Source organism: Sesamum indicum, linkage group LG7 (genome assembly GCF_026168435.1).
Source record: "Sesamum indicum cultivar Baizhima isolate 11 linkage group LG7, ASM2616843v1, whole genome shotgun sequence".
Lineage (NCBI taxonomy): Eukaryota > Viridiplantae > Streptophyta > Magnoliopsida > Lamiales > Pedaliaceae > Sesamum > Sesamum indicum.
The window spans coordinates 6,865,367-6,885,639 of NC_142663.1; the positions used below are offsets into that span (position 1 = coordinate 6,865,367).

Sequence of the window (20,273 nt, forward strand, 5' to 3'; positions counted from 1 at the left end):
CAATTTTAACATTATAAATTTTTAATTTTATTATTTTGCTAAAAATTAATTGAATATAATTAATTTATAAAAAATAAAACTACACAAAATAAAAAGATTAAAAATTGGTGTCGTGGTTGACATCCACGACACCAAGTCGTGAAAACTATCCACAACACCCTCCTTTCTAAAAAAAAGATAATTTTTTTAGTCGAATGCACGACTCGACATAAATTTATTATATATTTTATATAAATTATATTTTTATAATATTCTTTTTTTTGAATAATATAAAAATAATTAACCCTATTACCATGGCTAACACCCCTGTTGTATGAGCAATATTCCCCAGTTACTTTTTCATTAAAAGAATTAAAAAAAGAAAACATGGGTAAGACATCTGAAGAAAGAGTCCAAGAAATATTAGTTCTATTATTTTGGCCACATAATTAAATAAAGGCCTATTGATGTTCTCTCGCTGTTAATTAGGTAGCAAATGAGTATCCCTCTATTTTATTATTATTTTTATAATAATAATTAAAATAAATCTCTAAAACACAAATTTATTTATTATAAAAAATAATTAATGAGCATTTATATATATTTTTGTTTACAAAAACTGCATACAGTTCTGCAACAATCATTAACATATACGTGACATAATCAATAATATATATGATTTCTTCAAATTATGAATGTATAATGCTTTTGATCTATTTTTAAATAAATAAATACTTTGTAAAAAATATGATAAATGAGGTAACAAATATATCAGAATGTATAAATTATTTTTCGTGATTTATAATAAAACGTCACTTATCAATTAAAGAAAAGTACTTTTTAATTTAATTTCTAATTAATATTTTGATTTAATAAAAAAAATAGAGAGTAATATAAACAAAAAATAAATAAAAACAAAAAAAATTTTCACCAATCTTTAAATTATAAATTAAATATTAATATATCATCTCCTATTTACGTTTTTTTTAGCTTTTTCAATAACTATCTATTTTATCAAGGTGGCTTTAATTTATATAAATTATTATTATATTTTAAAAAAATTATACATACATCCCTCAAAATATATCTATATTATTATACAAACTACCTGTATTTTTGTTGTCAATTCAGGGGTGGTTAATTTAAATAAATCATAAACCAAAGTGTGAATGTAATTATCTCTACAATTAAATCATATAATTTATTTGATCATAAACTGTACCATGATTGATAAATGAATACTTAAGGAAAAAAAAGGGCTGATTACACTCTCGTCTTATGAGATTTGGTGCAATTATATGTAAATCCTTGTAATTTGAGAAATTACATTTTTAACATCCTTGAAATTTACTTTCATCTAACAAATAAGTCTATTCGTTAGTCAAAGTTCACTAAATTTGTTGATACTAACAAAAAAATTGAAGTAAAATTGATATTAACTCTCAATTGACTTATCATTTATTGGAGGTCAAATAAATCTTTTTATGGCAAAACTACCTTTATAACGATAAATATAAGTATATTAGTACTCAGTTAATTGCGGGTAAATATTTATTTATTTTTATTAATATCAGCAAAATTCGGTGAATTTTAATTAATGGAGGGACTTATTTATTAGATATAAGCAAATTTAAAAAATGTTAAATATAAATTTTAAAATTATAAAAAATTTATGTGTAATTATATTAAATTTTAAGGGAGGAAAGTGTCATTATAAAAAAAGAAAAAAAAGGAGAGAGAGAGAGAGAGAGAGAGAGAAACTATTTCTTTGGATCAAATGATATATTTGTTTGTAAAAAAATATTGAAGATGGAGACATGGTTTCATGCTCATAATTTAATTTAGAATTAATTGTCGTAATCTTTGTTAATCTCATCATTTCTTAGACTTCATACAGAATAACCAACCAAATAATTTTGTCGTAAGAGCTCCGAGAAGAATGGCGAGATCGAGCGCCGATGATGAGCAGCTACGCCGTGCATGCGAGCTGGCTATCGAGGACGAAACCGTCGTAATGTCTATCAGGGTGGTCAAGAGCGGGGGCATCTGGGGAAAGCCCGGCAAATTGGGCCTCCGGCACATGGCCAAGCCTCGTGTTCTTGCTATTTCAAGTATTTCAATTTAATTATTTTACATACATGCATCCGTTGTTTGTCGCCATATCTCCGTGTAAACGTATGTGTTGGGCTGTCAAGGAAAGATTTGGGGTGATCATTTGAGCAATTTTTTGAGGGAGTGAACTGGATTACAAATTAATCTTTACACTGATGTTTCTGAATTGTGGAGTCTCTATTGGCTCCTTTAGTGGGAAGGAGTCAATGGGCTTGGATTCAGCATATAGTGAATCAATTCCGTGGGTTTGGGGCTTAATTGTGGAATGCATGAACAAGCATGGCATTTTACGAGTGATTGTAATTCGAAATAGCTCTATAGGGTTTGTTTACAATCTTACTCTTGTCGTTCCATGTTCATCTAGAGTGAGCATTGCTCTAAACTTTTGATGCTTCCTTGGCATCCATGCTCTTTTTATTAGTGCTGTTAGCAGTAACATAAATTGAGTTATTAAGCTTGTTGCTGAAGATGGTACCAAAAGAAGTCATTCTTCTTCTCCCCAGTTCTCCAGAACGCTAAGAAGAGCTTGGACAATAAAAAAGAGTACCTCTTGTTAGGTGAAAATAGTTTTAACGATGACATAGTACTGATCACACCATTATTTCGATTATAATGAAGGACATACTTGGCTGCTTTGTCTGTTTTGACCTGTTCGTACAGGAAATATTTCGCAGGAAGTAATGTCTCTATATAACTGCACCTATACTACTTAACTTGCATGATTGCATCTCGGATGAAGTGCAGTATCAATGTCCTAAAGTTCAAGGGACAGATTATTTGGTCAATGATTCATGGTTCCTTGCAGCTAAGGTAAAAGGTAAACGGACTAAAGCTTTTCTTCGTGTTCTCAAATATTCCAATGGAGGTTATCTTGAGGTAAGTATCAAATGTTTTGTTAAGGTTTCCTTTGAATTGAGACCGATAAGATATTAAATATTAAATGATTGCCCTCTCTAACATTTTAAGCATGTCGATGAGGTGGTCTTTTGACATGGTATTATGAGTCAAAACAAACAAGAGGTCATGGGTTCGGTTACAAAAAAGGGTTTCACTTGTAGGGTTTGTATGTGAAGGAGGCATGTCAAGATATTAAACATTAAATGATTCTCCTTTTTAACATTTTTAAGCTTTTAATTTAAGCTTTTAGATAAGGTGGTCGTTCAACACAGACTTATCCACAAACTTGTTTAGATGAATAAAGAATCTCTTTCAAGTTTGTTGTGGTCTATTTGTTCCATTTGTTCGGTTTCTGTTTAATCAAATTTAGCGGAAAGATCTAGTGAATTTCTCTGTGAAAGGAGGAAACAAGATCAATGTAGAATCACTCAAGAGGGTGTTTAAACTCACGTTTTGAAAAGCTAAACACGTTTCGTTTTATAGTATATTTTTATACCTCATCTGGACATGCATACATATACAACAATGATGTTTGAAAAATTGGTATATATATCAGAAGTATGCACTGAGAATAAAAAGGGACACCTGGGAAAAATAAGAATAGGTTGAAGACTCGTGGAAACAGACTGTAGCTAAAATGTTGCATGTTAAATATCTGCTATACCTTCCTGATTTACTGAAGCAACTGGTCTTTTGGTAACTTGTTTGTAGTACACATCACTGTCTTATATAGATCTATTTCTTCCACATATAGGCTGCAAAAATGTACAAGCTAAAGCATCTTTCAAAAGTGGAAGTTTCAACGGACGATCCAAGTGGTTGTACTTTTATGCTGGTATAGCTCATTAATTAGATCTTCATCTTTTTACTCTAATTTATGTTTTAATAAAATCATGTCACATGTTAGAGACATGTTCTCAATCTCATTATGCTAATCCATTGATGAAGGGTTTTGATAACCTTAGAAATCAGAGTGTTGCCCCAACTCAGTGGACGATGCGCAATGTTGATGACAGGTAGGCCACAGCTCTGGTTTCGCAGATCCACTAGTTGTTTGGTAACTTTTTCTTAGTTCCTCTTTTTCAAGATGATGATTGTATGTTGTAGGAATCGTCTTGTGCTTTGCATCTTAAATATCAGCAAGGATTGCATGGTAAATATTCCTAAAGTTGTTGGCATTGATGTCGTGGAGATGGCTCTTTGGGCTAAGGTGCACAGTTCTCTTTGCTCTTTGGACCTCAATTTTTGTGTAGTTTACAAGAAGCTGTTCTTGATACACATTTCTGCAGCATTCTAGTTATTAAATTCTTAATTAGGTGACATTGATTTAGTATTTCAAAAGTATTTTGTTCTTTACTAACTTATATTCACAGTGACAAATAGTTAATGAATCTTCCTTTGAAGATATCATTCAGAATTTATGTTTATGACTGAACCCTTTTCATGATTATTTTATGAATATACATTAAACAAGGACTGGAGTGAAGAGGTGTTCTTTCTCGTCAAAATGGAACGAGAGATGCTCTTTTTCATAGAACAGATACTTGCATATGTTCAAAAACAGAAGAAATCTTTACATTATCTTTTTCCAAATTGTTTGCATGAATTTGTACTGATTCTCTGCTCAGTGAATGTTAAGAACAGATTAAACATTAGTAATATCGAGTTCCCATTCTTATTGTCGTAATTTAGACATTTAATTTACGGTATATCCTAGATTTGTTTTCTGTAGTTTTTTAACTTGTGTGTTTCCTGATTATTTACATCAATTCAAACTAATCCTCTGCTAGATGAACCTCATCTTCTTAGTCAGATAACACTATGAATTTAAAGATTTTGAGATGCAGTTTTCTTCATCAATAATTTAAACTTGTAGTCTGTTTTATATCTTAAATTTCTGGTCATGGGATCATGATGTCTTTTCGTGATCATTTGCATCAGTTTCTGTCTAATAATCTGCGACAAGTATCATCTGCTTAATCCAAGAGATTATCTATTCATGATTTTGATTTCCCAGTTCCTTTGTAGACTCTCATCAATAACTTTGAACTTGGACACTGTATTATATCTTGTATAGCAAAATACACAAGCAATTCCTAAGCAGCAGGGGGACCTTCCAGAGGGTATGTTACCAGCTGGCTTTACAGAAGACTTAAATTTGACTGTTGAAAGAGACCTTGTATCTCAAGCAGAGGAAGCGGACATGGAGGCCCTTTTAGGCACGTACGTACTTCAATTTTCAAAGTGAAAACCTCTCTACTTTTGATGAATTTGTAGATTAAGAGTAGCGTAAGTGGGTTTCGTTAAACAAATTTAAATTCCTATGAATATAAATGCCAAAGGAAGTGGTAAAATTTTATTATATTCATGAAGATGACATACTATTGAAGTAAAATATTACGGACGCAAGAAATGTGTATATATGTATTACAAGTAATAAGTGCATGGCAAAATATATGTATATATTAATTATTAACTATTATAAAAATACAACATTCTTAATAAATGGCATTCTAATTAACTATTAAATAAAAAAGGGTCATGCTTTAAATGAAACTGTTATTAATATTTGGACCATATAGTCGTGTAATACTAAAATTCTAGTATTAATCGAATTATTAAATTATTGACTATTATATATTAATTAGCTATATTTAATAAGCAAAAGTTAATTGAATGAAATGAAATCTCCAATTAAATTTTATTTGACCAAAAAAATTAAATTGAACTGTTTTATTATGTAATTAATAACTAATGATAGAATCATTCTCCTACATGCTCTTGATAAATTCATCCATCTCTTTGTTATAGATTATAGAGTCTAGGCAATTGATCCTTCAGGAAATTACACCTGTAACCCTTTCTTTCATTCTCTTACTGTCTCCAGATAGCCTTCAATATTTTCTTATATCCTCTCATCTTGGAGGCAAGGTGGGAACCAAGATCAAGGCTTTCATTTGGTCATTACTAAATGAGAGGCTAAACACCTGATCTGCAGAAAATGAGGAGACCTTATAAGGCAGTCTGCAAAAGTGTTGTATCATGTGCAAAGTCACTAGGAGAATTATAGGGGCAATGCACAGATGTGGTGGCATTTGGGAGAGACTATTTGATTTATTAAATGATTTGGTTGAAGTTCCATCTTCAATAAATGAAATTGGTGAATTTGATTTATTCATCTGGTTTGTAGGGTCATGAGTAAGCAAAGAAACTACGATATTGTGGAAATTATCCAAATTTTCTATGCATTGGTGTATTTGGGTAGGAAAGAATGCACCTATAGTCAGAGACTATTGCTTATTGTTGCATTTATAAAGAGAGTTACACAGCCTGCTGTCCTTAGGTGTGAGTATCTAGGTCTTTCAGGGGTCTATCTTTGGGGGGCTTGCAGAGATACAGACGAGCTCTTTTGTATAACTTCGTCAAGCCTTAAGGGCTTTCTGTCATGTTCCTTGTAATCCTTCTTTCTTAATGAGATTCATATAATATAAAAAGAATGGTTGTCAGTGGAGGGATAATGTATTAAAATAGTTGATTGGTATTTGGTTTTCCCTTGCTTCCTGTAATTTTGATAAGATCAGTAGCTTTGTTCAAGCCAAGAAAATCTAATATTATCTATTTATTTTAACATAAGAATTGTTAATCTCAATGTTATGTACTTGACAAATATATTGAATGAAAAGTTAACATGAAATTTCAAACTTTTAAATTGTCCTCTAAGTGTATTCCAGATCAGCAGGGACAAGCATGAAAAGATATGGCTACAGAATTAGTTCTTTTCTTAATGACATAACATATAATCTCTCCCAAGTTGTCGCTCATCTGTACAACCAGGTGGGTAACCAAAAGGCTTCCTGTTAATGTAATCCAGAGTTAGCTTTTGTCATATCACCCTTTTCTTTTAATTGGACTAATCTGGATAGTGTTTATCTACTATTTTGGCTTTGCTGGACCAAAGTGGATGCTATTATGAATGTGTATGTGTCTGTTTATTTGTTTCTGTGTGTCTGTGTCTCCACACACACACAGAGGCACATATCCAAATACACACAATCTGCACTCCAAATATATGATGGAGCCTTCATTAACATTGACTGAAAATTGAAGCTCAAAAGTAAATCATGGAATAAACCCCAAAAAGAGTTTATCTTCAAGTGCAGATTTGTCTCCATTCATAAGCCTCCAAATTTGGGAACTTTGTCATCAGTGGAAAATGCTCTACTCTTTATATTTCCCCTATTTATTTCAACTGTCTAGCATGCATTTATGATAGTTATCTTCATCACATACATATAATTGTTCTTTATGGGGTGAATATCTGATTTTATTGCTGATATTGTCCTTGGTTAAAATTTTTGGGAAAACAAAGGGGTAGAGTTCAAGTGTGATTGGTAGAAAAGGACAAGGACTTTTTATCCAGCGTGACAAAATATGAAGGAAATAAGTTACACAAAGGGTGACAGGTGTGTCCCTGCTGACAAATCAAGAGGAAACGTACTTTTCAAGGATAACTTATGTAAACTAATCGTCAGTCGTCATAATTTTCCCACAAATTGCTTTGTATGCAACCTATTAGTCGATTGGAACTAGAAGATTATAAATGAATTTATTGTTTCTTTCACTTAGATGTTCATACTTTATTAGAATTTTATGAGTTAATAAGTCAAAGGTCGAGTCAATTATTCCTCCACTAAATTGGAGAAAATTGTATTGGAGTCTGGAGCTTTTGCTACTTTATATTTTTCTTTCCATTTTGTAGCTATAGGCTATTTGAGGTAGCTTGTGGTTTCTTTATGCTTTCTCACTACTCTTTCCCTATTGCTTGAACCTAATGTTGAAGTTACTGAGAATTGCATAACTCGCAGTTATGTCATGGGCATTGGGGAAGCAGAAGCATTTTCTGAGCGGTTGAAGCGAGAGCTTCAAGCTTTAGAAGCCGCAAATGTCCATGCAATTTTGGAGAATGAGCCATTGATAAGAGAGGTAGTTTTAGATTTCCCATGTGATAGGTCTTTGCAGTTCATATAGGCATGTATTGTTTCTATTTTATTCCATATACTTTCTTCATAATATATTTGTGTGCCATAAAGAACTCTCTTGCTTTCCCTCGTCCATGGAATCCTGTTTGCATCTAATCTTTCCATTCAGAGTGGCTTTTGTCATAAAGACAGTGATTCTTTTGTAAAATGCCGAAAGGAACAACTTATTAAGTAATGTATTGAGAAGCTGAAGTGGGGAAAGAAAATACTGATCAATGCACGTAGGTGCTTCATTTATCTCTTCTGGTTTTGCATTTGCATATTGACGGCCAACGTGATGTCTGTCGAACTACTAGTCAAAATTTTCACATGAACTTTATTTGAAACCCTGGAAGCAAGTTTTATTTAGTTGGTTATCATATTGACCAATATCCTTTTCTTTTGTACATATCCAGTTTCAGCTCAAGTCTATTTTTCACCTTTCAAGTTGGCAGCTGGAAAGATCCTGTAAATTTATTTATAAAATAATATAATTTTTCTGGGTTCTGCAGGTACTGCAGGGGCTTGAGGTGGCTACTACTTGTGTTGAGGATATGGATGAATGGTTAGGCATTTTCAATGTCAAACTTAGGCATATGAGAGAGGACATAGAGTCGGTACAGATCTCTAGACATTGTTACTTGATTTGGAAAATATATACCATTGTTAAGTGACTTTACATTATAAATTGTGTTACTCTTTGGTCATTTTCTGCTTGGTTTGATTCCAAATCTTTGATCATGCCCTTACAGGGCCAAATTGAATCTAACTATATCATTGTTATATGTTTAAATCTTCTCATTAAATTATTGTGGTCATTTCTTTGCCCTGTGGTTGACATATTACTACATCTTTTTGCTATGTGCAGATTGAAACCGGGAATAACAAGCTGGAAATGCAGTCAGTAAACAACAAATCGTTAATTGAGGAACTTGACAAGCTTATTGAAAAGCTGCATATACCGGCTGAGGTCTCTCTATAGATTTTTGATATTTTGAAAGTTGTGCTTATTTATTTTAGATGACATGCTTTGATCCAACATAAGTCACAGCATTCCGCAGTTTTCTTATTTGTTATCTTCCTCTTAAATGCAGTATGCATCATGTCTGTCCGGGGGATCATTTGATGAGGCAAACATGCATGAGAATCTTGAAGCATGTGAGTGGCTAGCCATTGCTTTACGAGCTCTTGAAGTGCCCAACTTGGACCGCTGCTATGCAAAGTTGAGATCTGTATGTAGACTATCTGCTTATGTCTTTTACTCTCATGATTTACTATAAGAGTTTTCTAGATTCCAATGAGCTGAATTTCCTGAATCAGAGAGCAGATAAACCTCTGTCCTTTTGGCATCCAGTTTGATTAGACCATGCTGTTTCTCTTAATTTAGAACCAAAATATGCTCTAGGACTGTATACAGGCTTCAAAACCAAGCTCTTGCGATCAGCCCACGAGAATGTGTTTTGTTGTGAGAAGTTTGTGGGAGATTGCTTAAGACTGTTTTATGTATACTGTTATAAAAGGAAAGGTTGTTTTCTATTTTTAGCACTGTTTTCAAATTTCTCCCTCTGAAGTAAAACTGAATTTTAAGTTTAAGAAGTATATTTATTAGGATTCTCAAGGATAAAAATGGAAATAACCCCAAAATGAGGTAGTTCTCATACCAAAGTAATGTTAATCCAATTTTGCTTTCTCTAAATACCACAAAATTATGTGTAGATTTGTAATTAAATAAAAATTGCACAAGCATGCACTAATAAAACAACATGAAAAATGAAAAGGGGGAAAAAAAGAAAAACCAAGTTGTAGTTGTATTTTTTTTTTTTTTTTGGTATTAATTGAATGTATTAAAATAAAGAAAATGAAAAATCCTCCATTTTTATCCTTGATAATCCTAATAAATACATTTCTTCAACTAAACTCAATTTTGTTTTGGGGGGAAAAATTTGAAAAAAAGTGCTAAAAATATGAGAACCACCATTTATAATAGGAAAAAAACCTTTTCTTTTACAATCATGTATTAAGTGTTTTTGTAAATTAATTTTATAAAATTGTTTTCCATAATGTCATTTTAGATCACATAATTAACAAATATATGGTTAATGATCTACTAAACTTTGATCTAAATAAGGTCATATATTAAAACTGATCGAAGTACGTGATTTAAACACATTGATTAATGTATATTAATATTTTTATTGTATTTTTTTTTATTTGTTCATGCATTGCATGTGCATGAACTGCTAGTATCATATAGAAAGCATCTTACTTACATTTGACTGTCTGGCTGCTTGGTTTTGTTAAGATAGGTTCCCTCTAGACTAGAATCAGGGATGGCAATAGGCTGAGGTAGGGTGGATTTGGCAAAATTTAGAACTATTTTAGTCAAAATTTTCACGGTTAAAGAATCTGCCTTGAACTTTAAACTATACTGGTTGGACATGTTAAACTTGTTCTATAATTTTCAAAATATTGAATAATATATATTTCAAAAAATGATATTCCAGTAACTCTTTGGATTTGAATAATGTTATTAAGAAATATGCACAAGTTATATTTGCATGTTTTAATTTTTAAGAAGTAAAAAAATTTTTACACTTTTTTGTTACTTATGTATATTGGAAGCATAAACTAGTTATTACTAGTATTATATTATGTTTAATAATTAATATTGTTAGTATAGACATAATATACGCACGTTTTCCATGCACACATACATCTCATAAATACAGACCACAAATAAAATAATATAAATGCAATATTTAGCTGAGGTTTCGTGTAGTGACTTGGTAAAGGGAAAATGATTATCTCATTTATTAAATATCGCTTATAAACTTGTTGTGCCATTTGAAGAATTTGTAGTTTGTATTTACATGGATTTTAGCATTTCACAACTTGGGATGATTGCCCTTGCTGGCAATGGTGGTTGAAACTTGTATAGGTTAGAGAGAAGCGTGCTGAACTTCAAATGCTGGAAACTACTTTTGTTCAAAGAGCATCTGAGTTCCTGCGGAATTATTTTGTTAGTGTGGTGGATTTCATGATGAGTGATAAGAACTACTTTTCTCAGGTATTAATGAAAAATACTTTTCAATTGAGAACAATTAGTCTGTTGAGGAAAATTTTGATTCTGGATTCTTTTCTGGCCGCTTGGATTATAACAGCGCGGACAACTGAAGAGGCCTGATCATGCTGACCTGCGGTACAAATGCCGGACATATGCTCGCCTTTTGCAACACTTGAAGGTAAGATGAAGAGTTATTTATTACAAGATATTGGTTGTTTGATGTTATTGCATTTTCTTGTTTGTTTCATTAGTTCTGATACCTTTTCCTGCTGCTGCTTCTCTTCTGTATCTACAGAGTCTAGATAAGAATTGCTTGGATCCTTTAAGGAAAGCTTACTGCAGCTCTTTGAATTTGCTTTTACGCCGGGAGGTGAGGGAGTGATGATTTTTTGCAAAGTCCTATGTCATCCTGGAATTAGGTTTCATCATTAGTTCTACATATTGCGATTTTTTAATAAGTTTATGGAGATACAAAGTTTGTTGGGTATCATGACATCACATGCTACTATGTATAAGTTCCATAGATGTATGATCAATAGTTCTAAATAGGTTTCTGGTAAATACGATACTAGAAAGATATAACGGCCTTTATCACAGTTTTAATGTGTAAGGTGCTCCTGCTGGTATTATATCTTAGTATGGTGCATATGTCCCATGAAATTTTCCTATTTAGTATTTTTGAAATGTAAAAAATAAGGGTTAATTACATTTTGCCATCCGAACTATGACCGTTTATGCTTTCGCATCTAATTTTTTTTTTTTATGTCAACATACCATCTCAATTTTATGAAATTTTGCACTTTGCCCTTTATAAGTGTTTTTCAACCAATTTTTTTGTCGGAAAGACATCACATGCAGTGCACCTGTGATATTTAAGGGTTATGTAATGTGATATTATTCACAAATACATAACATGTGATGTTTTTCCAATAGAAAAATCCACAAAAAAAAATCGTATATGGCAAAGTGCAAATCTTGCAAAGTTGAGATGGTAAGTTGCAGAGAAAAAAAACATACGATGGCAAGTGTAAAAACGGGCATAGTTCAGATGGCAAAAATGTCATCTACCCAAAAAAATAATGTCAAAAATTTAAAACGATGCTGTACATTAAAAACTAGTATGAAACGGATGGTGAATAAAAATTGAGTGTAAAAAGCATGAGATACTATGAAGAAAGATTTAAGTTGATAGTTCTTGAGACGATAGAAAAGAAGTATAAAGTTACTTTCTTAACAAAACAATGAAATAAATAATCTTTTAAAAAGAATGGTAAAAAAAATATTATTTTGTTTATTAAAATTTAAATATTAAGACGTATTTAAGTGATTAGGTGATGGACGCCTTCTAAAGTTGGGAAGATATAATTTCTATTCACCACTGTATGACTTAGGGCACAAAAGGAGTATGCCTTAAGTACCCTAGTGCATGGCCCAGATGCCCTGGCTTATGCGCCCATGAGAGTGCCCCATTTGAGGGCACTGGCTGGGCCACCCCCCAAGAGCACCTTCCATAACATTTCTATTAATATTGTCATGATGCAACTTTTCTTTCACAAACACGTAGTTTTCTAATTGGCAAACTCGAATTGGTTCTCGCATCGAGCCCGAGAAGATTTGTCTTATATAATCAATATGTTGAGGCACTGCAGGTCATTCAAGTTCTTGTAGAACATGTGCATATAATAAATAATAACATTTTAACCTACTTCAATCTTAGTTCATATGATTTTATATAGTATTTAGTGTGTAATAGCAAGCTTGAAACATGGTTTTACATTTTCCAGGCTCGTGAGTTTGCAAATGAGCTTCGTGCTAGTACAAAAATATCAAAGGCTCCAACTCAATGGCTTGATTTTACAGGCTCTAATCAAAGTGCAAATAGTGCTGACACTTCTAACGTTTCTGAAGCATACTCCAAAATGCTCACTGTTTTTATTCCACTCCTTGTGGATGAGGTGACAGTCAGGCCTCTGAACAACCGCACCCCAGTGTACTTATGTTTCTTCTCTTCCTGGCAAAACGCACGCATTTTTACGAACGTTACTTTTAATGAAATACAGAGTTCATTTTTTGCACTCTTCATGTGCTTTGAAGTTCCGGCACTTCAACCAGGAGGTCTTGCCGACGGCCATCAATCTGCGGCTGCTGATGGTAATAATAATTAAAATTTGGGTATCATGGAAATTCATGACAATGATTAAGCTGGTCTCTTTGTAGTTCTCAACTCTCCTTTAGCCCATTGCATGATGGTTTTCCTATGTCAATTTTGCAGGTAATAGAACCACAGATCTACAGGCATTGAATGAGTCACTTCATGATTTGCTTGATGGAATACAGGTATCTTGAATTTGAAGTCTGCTGCTATTATTTCATTGTTTTACCAAACTAGTTATATGTTTTCACAAATTTTCCTGCTTTCTTCTCTTCTGTTGATTTTCTAGGAAGATTTCTATTCTGTGGTAGACTGGGCCCACAAGATTGATCCTCTGCGTTGTATATCAATGCATGGAATTACTGAACGTTATATTTCTGGTCAGAAAGCTGACGCAGCAGGATATGTGCGTATTTTACTTGATGACCTCGAAAACAGAATCTCTGTGTTGTTTGGTCGTGTAAGTTATAATTCCCTTACTAAGCTAAATTTATTCTTGATGGGAGGATACTGTTTATTCTCAGACGAATGATTCTGGAATGAATTGTGGGATGAATTCAGAGGTATGCCTTAATGCTCTGTCAATTTCTCAGAGCGCTGGAAATGGAAACTACTAAAGTTACTTAACTTGAAATGAATTGAGGATAGTATCAAGCTCATTAGTTTCTATCTCTATGGGGATGGAGAAGAGGATTATCAAATGCATCTGAGCTGCTCTTCAAGAAACTGTGAAAGATAGTTTAATCCTATATTGCTCTGTCCGGCTGCTGTCAGTAACAAGGAAGACTTGAACAACAATTGAAAAAGGAAATCTGGGGAATTTGTAGAAAATATATCAAGAAGATTAGTCATAAGAAATATGAGCAACAAGTACACTTCTGCTGACATTAAATAATTATGAATATTTGTCTATTTTGAGCTATGGTGTACATGTGCGTGATATATAACTATATATGTTTGCAGTTTGTTGATGAAGCATGCCACCAGATTGAAAGAAATGATCGAAATGTTCGGCAGGTGGGTGTCTTGGCATATATACCCAGGTAAAGTAGACTTAACCGTAATGCTATTCTTATACCACCTTTCTCCTAATGGTGTGGGTGATTATTATATATCATCTTTTTATAGAGGCATATGACTTTGTTAGTTTCAACTTTCGAGGAAAGTGGATAAAATTTCCAAAGAGTGTCAATGCTGCCATTTCCAGCATTGGTATCTATTGCAGCAGCTGCAAGTAGGATTTGTTTGTTATACGTGCTTTAAATTTATTTCACAATCAATGCCGTGCTACGTATATTCTGTTTGCTCGCTCATTTTTAGTAAAATCGATACAAGAATAACTGAAATTCTTGGTTATTTTGGTTAAAGATTTTCTGCATTTGATGGTATCTTACAGACATGAACACCTGGGACTCTCAGTTTTCTGAAGGGAATTAGTTTGGTTACCTATTTGTCTACAAAGGCCGTGTGCAGCTTGCAGACTCAGAAGTCCCCAACTATCCATTCTTTGTTTCTTTGTTGTTTTTTTAAATTGAGATCCTTGATGGTGAGTTACTGAAGCTGCAACTGCCATGTGACTTTCCTCGATGTTGTGTAGAAATAACTACTCAGACCTTACTTCCGTAGAATTGAAAATTCTAGAAGAACCAATTACTATGATGCAACATTTGATTGCATTATAATTTGCAACTGTGATAACTTACATGCTTTCTCTTCTGGAGGTTATTCTGGATGCTTGTGACATGGTAATGGAGCCAAGGCACTTTGATTGACAATCACATTTTCTATAGTGTTTACTTTACAATCATAGGCCACTTCTTGAGTAAGATTATTTACAAGCTGTTGAACATGTTGCAGCCATCAGAGATGAACGTTATGTAGCTGATTCATTCAGCCCAACAAAAGCATAGAAGCAGAAACCAATGCAAATTTATGATATTGCTATAACATGTGTTGCGTCTTATAGTTGCTTTAGCACGTATATTTTAGTTGTAAAAAGTTCATCAGAAGTTTAAGTTATGAACACGATGTCCATTATGGATAACAATTTTTTGCCTAGCCCATATTGATAGTCTTGAAGATGCTTAGAATGCAGTAATTTCACATGTTCGCTGAAACAGTGTGGCCGTTTTATGTCTATTCGCTAGAAAACTGTTAAATTGCACCTAATACAAGAAAATCACTGGATTTAGGACATAGGTGCTTTGTGTTATTTGGCATGGATCTGTCCCCCTCTTTCTTCTCCAATACAGCTGAGCTTTCCAGAAGGAGCCAACCCACCCCCACGTGCTGGGGTGTGTTAGTGGAGTGTGTGTACATATCATCTGGAAGAGAATCAAATCACACTAGTTCTTCGCGTCATTTTGCTTATTACTGGCTCTATTGTAGTTTGGAAATTTGTGGCAAGATCGTCTGTATTCAGGATTTTGTATTTATTTTCAAGGAGCTTCTTTGTTAACTGCACTTATTATGCTTGTGGCTTCCTTTTTCACTTGGTGCTTTTCGTCCATCAGACATGAATTTATTGGGTTTAGCATTTGGATAGATTTGCTACTCTTGCGACCCGTATGGAGCAGTACATCCAGGGACAGTCAAGGGATTTGGTTGATCAAGCTTACACAAAAATTGTTAGTCCTCTTTACACTGTTGAACAATCATTTGGGTTGGTCAGGCTTACACAAAAATTATGAGTGCTCTTAACACTGTTGAACAATTATCTGTAACAATGAACTACTTTGCTCATCTTATTTGCTTCTATCTCTGCAGGACTCTGACCACGTATGCACCCACTGATGTCATATGCATTCTTTTTATGTTCAGTTTCTTTAGAGTAAACCATGCCCTTCGGAACCTGAAAGTCTACTTTAGCAGTATAATATGAAATATTTACTCTTGATTGAAGAAAGGCATCGTTGTAGGATGTGACAAGCAGTCCCAGTTCTCTGCTATTTTACAGTTTACCTGACCTAACAGTTCATTTGAATCCTTGATGCATAATGTAATGTATAACATCAGTTTGGAGTATAAAACAAAGAGAAACAATTAGAATTAGATTTGCTGAGGAACTATTTAATTGCCAATAAGATATATGTGCATGAAAGTCTGCTTTTCGCTGCCGTAGCCTCTGAATTAGCAAATTAAAGCTAATAGTTTCAATTATATATTTTTTCTCAGATCATATATTCCATTTTCTAGTTAAGATATGGTATTGATTTCTCTGAGATGTTTGAAATCATAAATTTGACAGGTGACAATAATGTTTGTGACATTGGACAAAATTTCTCAAGCAGACTTAAAATATGCAGATGTTCTGCTCTTGGAAAACTATGCAGCATTTCAGAACAGGTTATCAACTTCACACGGACTCATATTTCTTGATTTATATTTTCTTGGACTACATCCCTAAAATTCCTTTCTGAATTTTAGCATTTCCAAATTATTTTACTCATGAGCTGGTTGGGATCTGCAGTCTGTATGACCTGGCGAATGTTGTGCCCACTTTAGCAAAATTTTATCACCAAGCAAGTGAATCTTATGATCAATCTTGCACACGCTATATAAACACAATCATATACTATGTAAGTTTTCTCCTTCATGCATTACCAATGACTGTTTCCTCAGCCATGAATACAAAGAAAACATAAAATATGGGAATTGTATTTCTCTTATATAATGCTAATACTAATTTCTTACCTTGGAACATTTGGATACAAGCATTTATTTCACTATCTGTCCTTTGACGTTTTAAATTTGCGAATTATTGCTGCACTTATTGTACAACCCCAGTTATCTAATAACCGCTTCTCTGATTCCGGCTCAATGAGAATCTGTAGTATTATTGTTGAGCATATCACCAGATACCTAATCCTTCCTGTGGGTTGAGTAATCTCCATGCAGCAGAGGCCCTTTCTCTTGAAAGAATTTAGTAACCACCGAGGCATCAGTTTCAACCCACAAATCTTAATCATCCTCCTTGCTCACAAATTTCTAGACCTCTGCATACTCCGTAGTTCCCACTGACTGAAAACTCAAAATCCAAATATTAGAGGAAAGCAAAAACATCCTTGCCATGGTTATCTCTGTAGAAAAAACTGTTGGTGCCCCTCTAAGTAAATTCCTTTTTGACCATCTTCAGATTTTGAATAATTTATTCTTCCAATTTGTTATCAATTTTGTTTTAAGAAATGAGTATTTTACATCACTTTCTTAAATGCAGCAATTCGAACGGCTTTTCCAGTTTGCTCGGAGGATAGAGGATTTACTGTCCGTAATGACACCAGAAGAGGTTAGTTTACGGGGTTGCATATAACACTTCTCTTCCTCCTTGAAGCATATGCCCTCGCGAGCACACAGTTCTTGATGTTTTGATTCTCTTAATTACCTCTGCTAAATGATTTTTACTATAAATTCCATGACTCCCTAAACTGGAGTTGGAGCTTTTTCAGTTGCAGGCTTCATTTGTCAGTAGGGTCTCAAATGTATTTCTTCTAATTAGAGAGAACTATACCCCAGTAATTATACCTGACTTGACGCTTTGAAGTAGACTAACATGCTTGATTTAAATTGAAAACTTATTCTGATGTTCTGCTGCTGCTATAGCAAATGGCAGATCAGTTCATAGTGATAATATATTAGTCCACTGGAATGCTTAGACAGCTATTGTGGAAAGTCCCTTAGAAGCATATATCATTTTGTGGAGGTTATCATTGTAACAGTTTTGTAGGCAATTCTCTATGGATGTATTTTTTGGGAGGCAGAATACTGTCTAGAATTACCTATCTGATCCTGGGCATGTGTTCACAAGCATTTGAATGTAACCTTTGTTCTTTGATTAAATTACAGTCTTCTGCCTTTCTCTTGATTTGATGTAACCATCTGTCCAGAGTTATCTTAGCTTCTAATGTGTTTCGGAAGGATTGACTTTTCCTTTCCACTTCAACCATGACTTTTTACTTCGTCACATGACATTGTGAGAGTATACCAAAAATAAGTGCTAAGAAAGTAGTTTGATCAATTTCTTCTGCAGCAGATTTCATGGTGATATTGATGCAACATGATATTCCAGTTCTATTTGTAGAATCCAGCTTATCAAGCATCTTTATCATTAACTGTTCTGAAACAACAAACAAAGAGATAACAGAACCTGTTAGCATTGTGGAACATGTCACTGTCAAAAATATCTACTAGTCTTACCATTCTTCCAGTGAACGGGGTCATGCATCATATCTTCGTGATTGTGATTCAAATGAACTGATTACATGCAAAAACCAGCTTAAGTTCTAACTAAGCCCATGTCTACATCTATGTTAAATCTAAAGACAAGTATCCAAATATTGCAGGTCCCTTTCCAGATTGGTGTATCAAAAGCAGATCTCCGGAAGGTTGCAAAATCAAGTTTATCTGGGGTGAGACAAGTTACACTTTGACAATTTAGGACTTGGTTTCTTCAATATTTGCTGAAGACATTTTTTTTCTGTAGGTTGATAAGTCCATCACTGCGATGTATAAGAAATTGCAGAAGAATATGACCTCCGAAGAACTGTTGCCTTCATTATGGGAGAAGTGCAAGGTATTTGTTTATAATGTGGAGGTGCATCTCATATAGGTTTGAAAATTATCTTGCACTATTTTTCAATTATATTTCATGGTAATGCAACTTGTAGTACTGAAGAAACTAAGTGCTCATTAGAGATCCAGTATAGCACTGCACATCTGAACTCAACACTGAAAATAACTTTGGTAAAACTGATCTCTCCCTGATCTTTTGGTAAGATGGTAACTTTTTTACCATAAAATAATAATTTCATGATATGATTTGATGAAACTTTTCTCGAGAAATTCATTTATGCATTAAGAGATTTAATCTTACATGAGAATGAGACTGTAGTGGGTGATGAAGTGGAACCTTTTTTTTTTCCCTCTTGAGGTCTTTGGAACCAAGTGATATTGATGAATGGAAGTAGATAGACTTTCAATTCCGTCTCCACCCAAGTGTAATGACCAACTTTTTTAAATACCTTCAAGCTGTTTCCATCGCATTTTATGTTAGAAAATGTATACCCAGTTAAGCAATATCTGTTGGTATTTTGATCAAACTGCCTTGTTTCCTTTAGGTTTCATTTTCCATTGTTCCTTGGCTTGTAATATCCGGCTTCTTTTGAAAATTCCATGTTCACATGTTGAGGCTTCTGTCAAATCGTTTGAATAAGCATGGCCTAAAGAAAAATTATATCAGGGACTAACAATGATTGAACCAACATGTTATTCTAAATGCAAACACAGTCATGCTTAACTATTATATTGCTTATGAAAATCTTTTATGGATATGTGAATATTATCTATTTGAATAAATTTTTACTTATATAGTCCAGGTGCCAGGTGGTACTTAGTTGCTCATTAATTCTTTGTTAACCAGAAGAAACATTTTTCTCCTCTAACTGATGCTATCCGGCTTATGGCAGGGCGAGTTTCTTGACAAGTATGCAAGCTTTGTGCAGCTAGTAGTTAAAGTATATCCTACCGAGAACATCCCAGCTGTCGAAGAAATGGGACAACTATTGGCATCGATGTAGAGGAGCAGCAAGTCTTGTCAAGTTTGGCTTCTTTTTGGTAGACTCATTTGTGCTGTTCAATTCTTTTATTTTTTCTGGGCCCCAATTTCATTTTTCATAGACCACTTGTGAGATATCGATTAGGTCATGTTGGTATCATGATATCTACATATAATCTTAGTTTATTCCGAGTTTTAATCAATTATCCTCTCTTTTGTAAATTTGTTACTTACTATTGTCCCCTCCTCTTACCTACCGCCGTCCTATTCCCTCCCTGTGGCCACCTTCAATCCTCTTCCCCGCGGTCGCCCACCTACTTCTTCCCAGGTCAACACCTCCCCTCTCCCCGTCTTCGATTTCTTTGGTTCAAGAAACTTTCCATAGTGTTTGGTTTTGTTTTTAAAGTGTTTGGTTTTATTTTTAAAGTGTTTGATTTTGGTGTTTTGGAAATTGAAAGAGAGAAAAATATAAATAAATAAATGCGGTTAGAGATAGATAGT

At 33.7% G+C, this 20,273-nt stretch overlaps 1 protein-coding gene across 4 annotated transcripts; it reads left to right on the forward strand.

Moving 5' to 3' along the window:
- The first annotated feature begins 1,764 nt into the window (after positions 1 to 1,764).
- LOC105166197 (exocyst complex component SEC3A) lies at positions 1,765 to 19,975 on the forward strand. 4 transcript variants are annotated; one of them, XM_011085459.3, is made up of 25 exons: positions 1,767 to 2,090; positions 2,897 to 2,967; positions 3,743 to 3,823; positions 3,937 to 4,004; positions 4,096 to 4,198; positions 5,066 to 5,211; positions 7,854 to 7,971; positions 8,519 to 8,623; positions 8,875 to 8,976; positions 9,101 to 9,238; positions 10,945 to 11,073; positions 11,168 to 11,248; positions 11,366 to 11,440; positions 12,855 to 13,025; positions 13,131 to 13,221; positions 13,343 to 13,407; positions 13,512 to 13,682; positions 14,186 to 14,265; positions 15,768 to 15,849; positions 16,470 to 16,567; positions 16,692 to 16,800; positions 17,439 to 17,507; positions 18,562 to 18,627; positions 18,702 to 18,791; positions 19,684 to 19,975. In XM_011085459.3, the coding sequence occupies exons 1-25, from the start codon at positions 1,919 to 1,921 to the stop codon at positions 19,792 to 19,794; spliced, it is 2,592 nt and encodes an 863-aa protein (XP_011083761.1). In that variant the 5' UTR covers positions 1,767 to 1,918; the 3' UTR covers positions 19,795 to 19,975. The 4 variants fall into 4 exon arrangements, 2 of the variants coding, with proteins under 2 accessions (XP_011083761.1, XP_088738489.1); XM_088882363.1 differs by having other exon boundaries at positions 1,948 to 2,967; positions 3,954 to 4,004; XR_016066312.1 differs by lacking the exons at positions 16,692 to 16,800; positions 19,684 to 19,975 and having other exon boundaries at positions 1,765 to 2,090; positions 18,702 to 18,775.
- Positions 19,976 to 20,273: the final 298 nt, after the last annotated feature.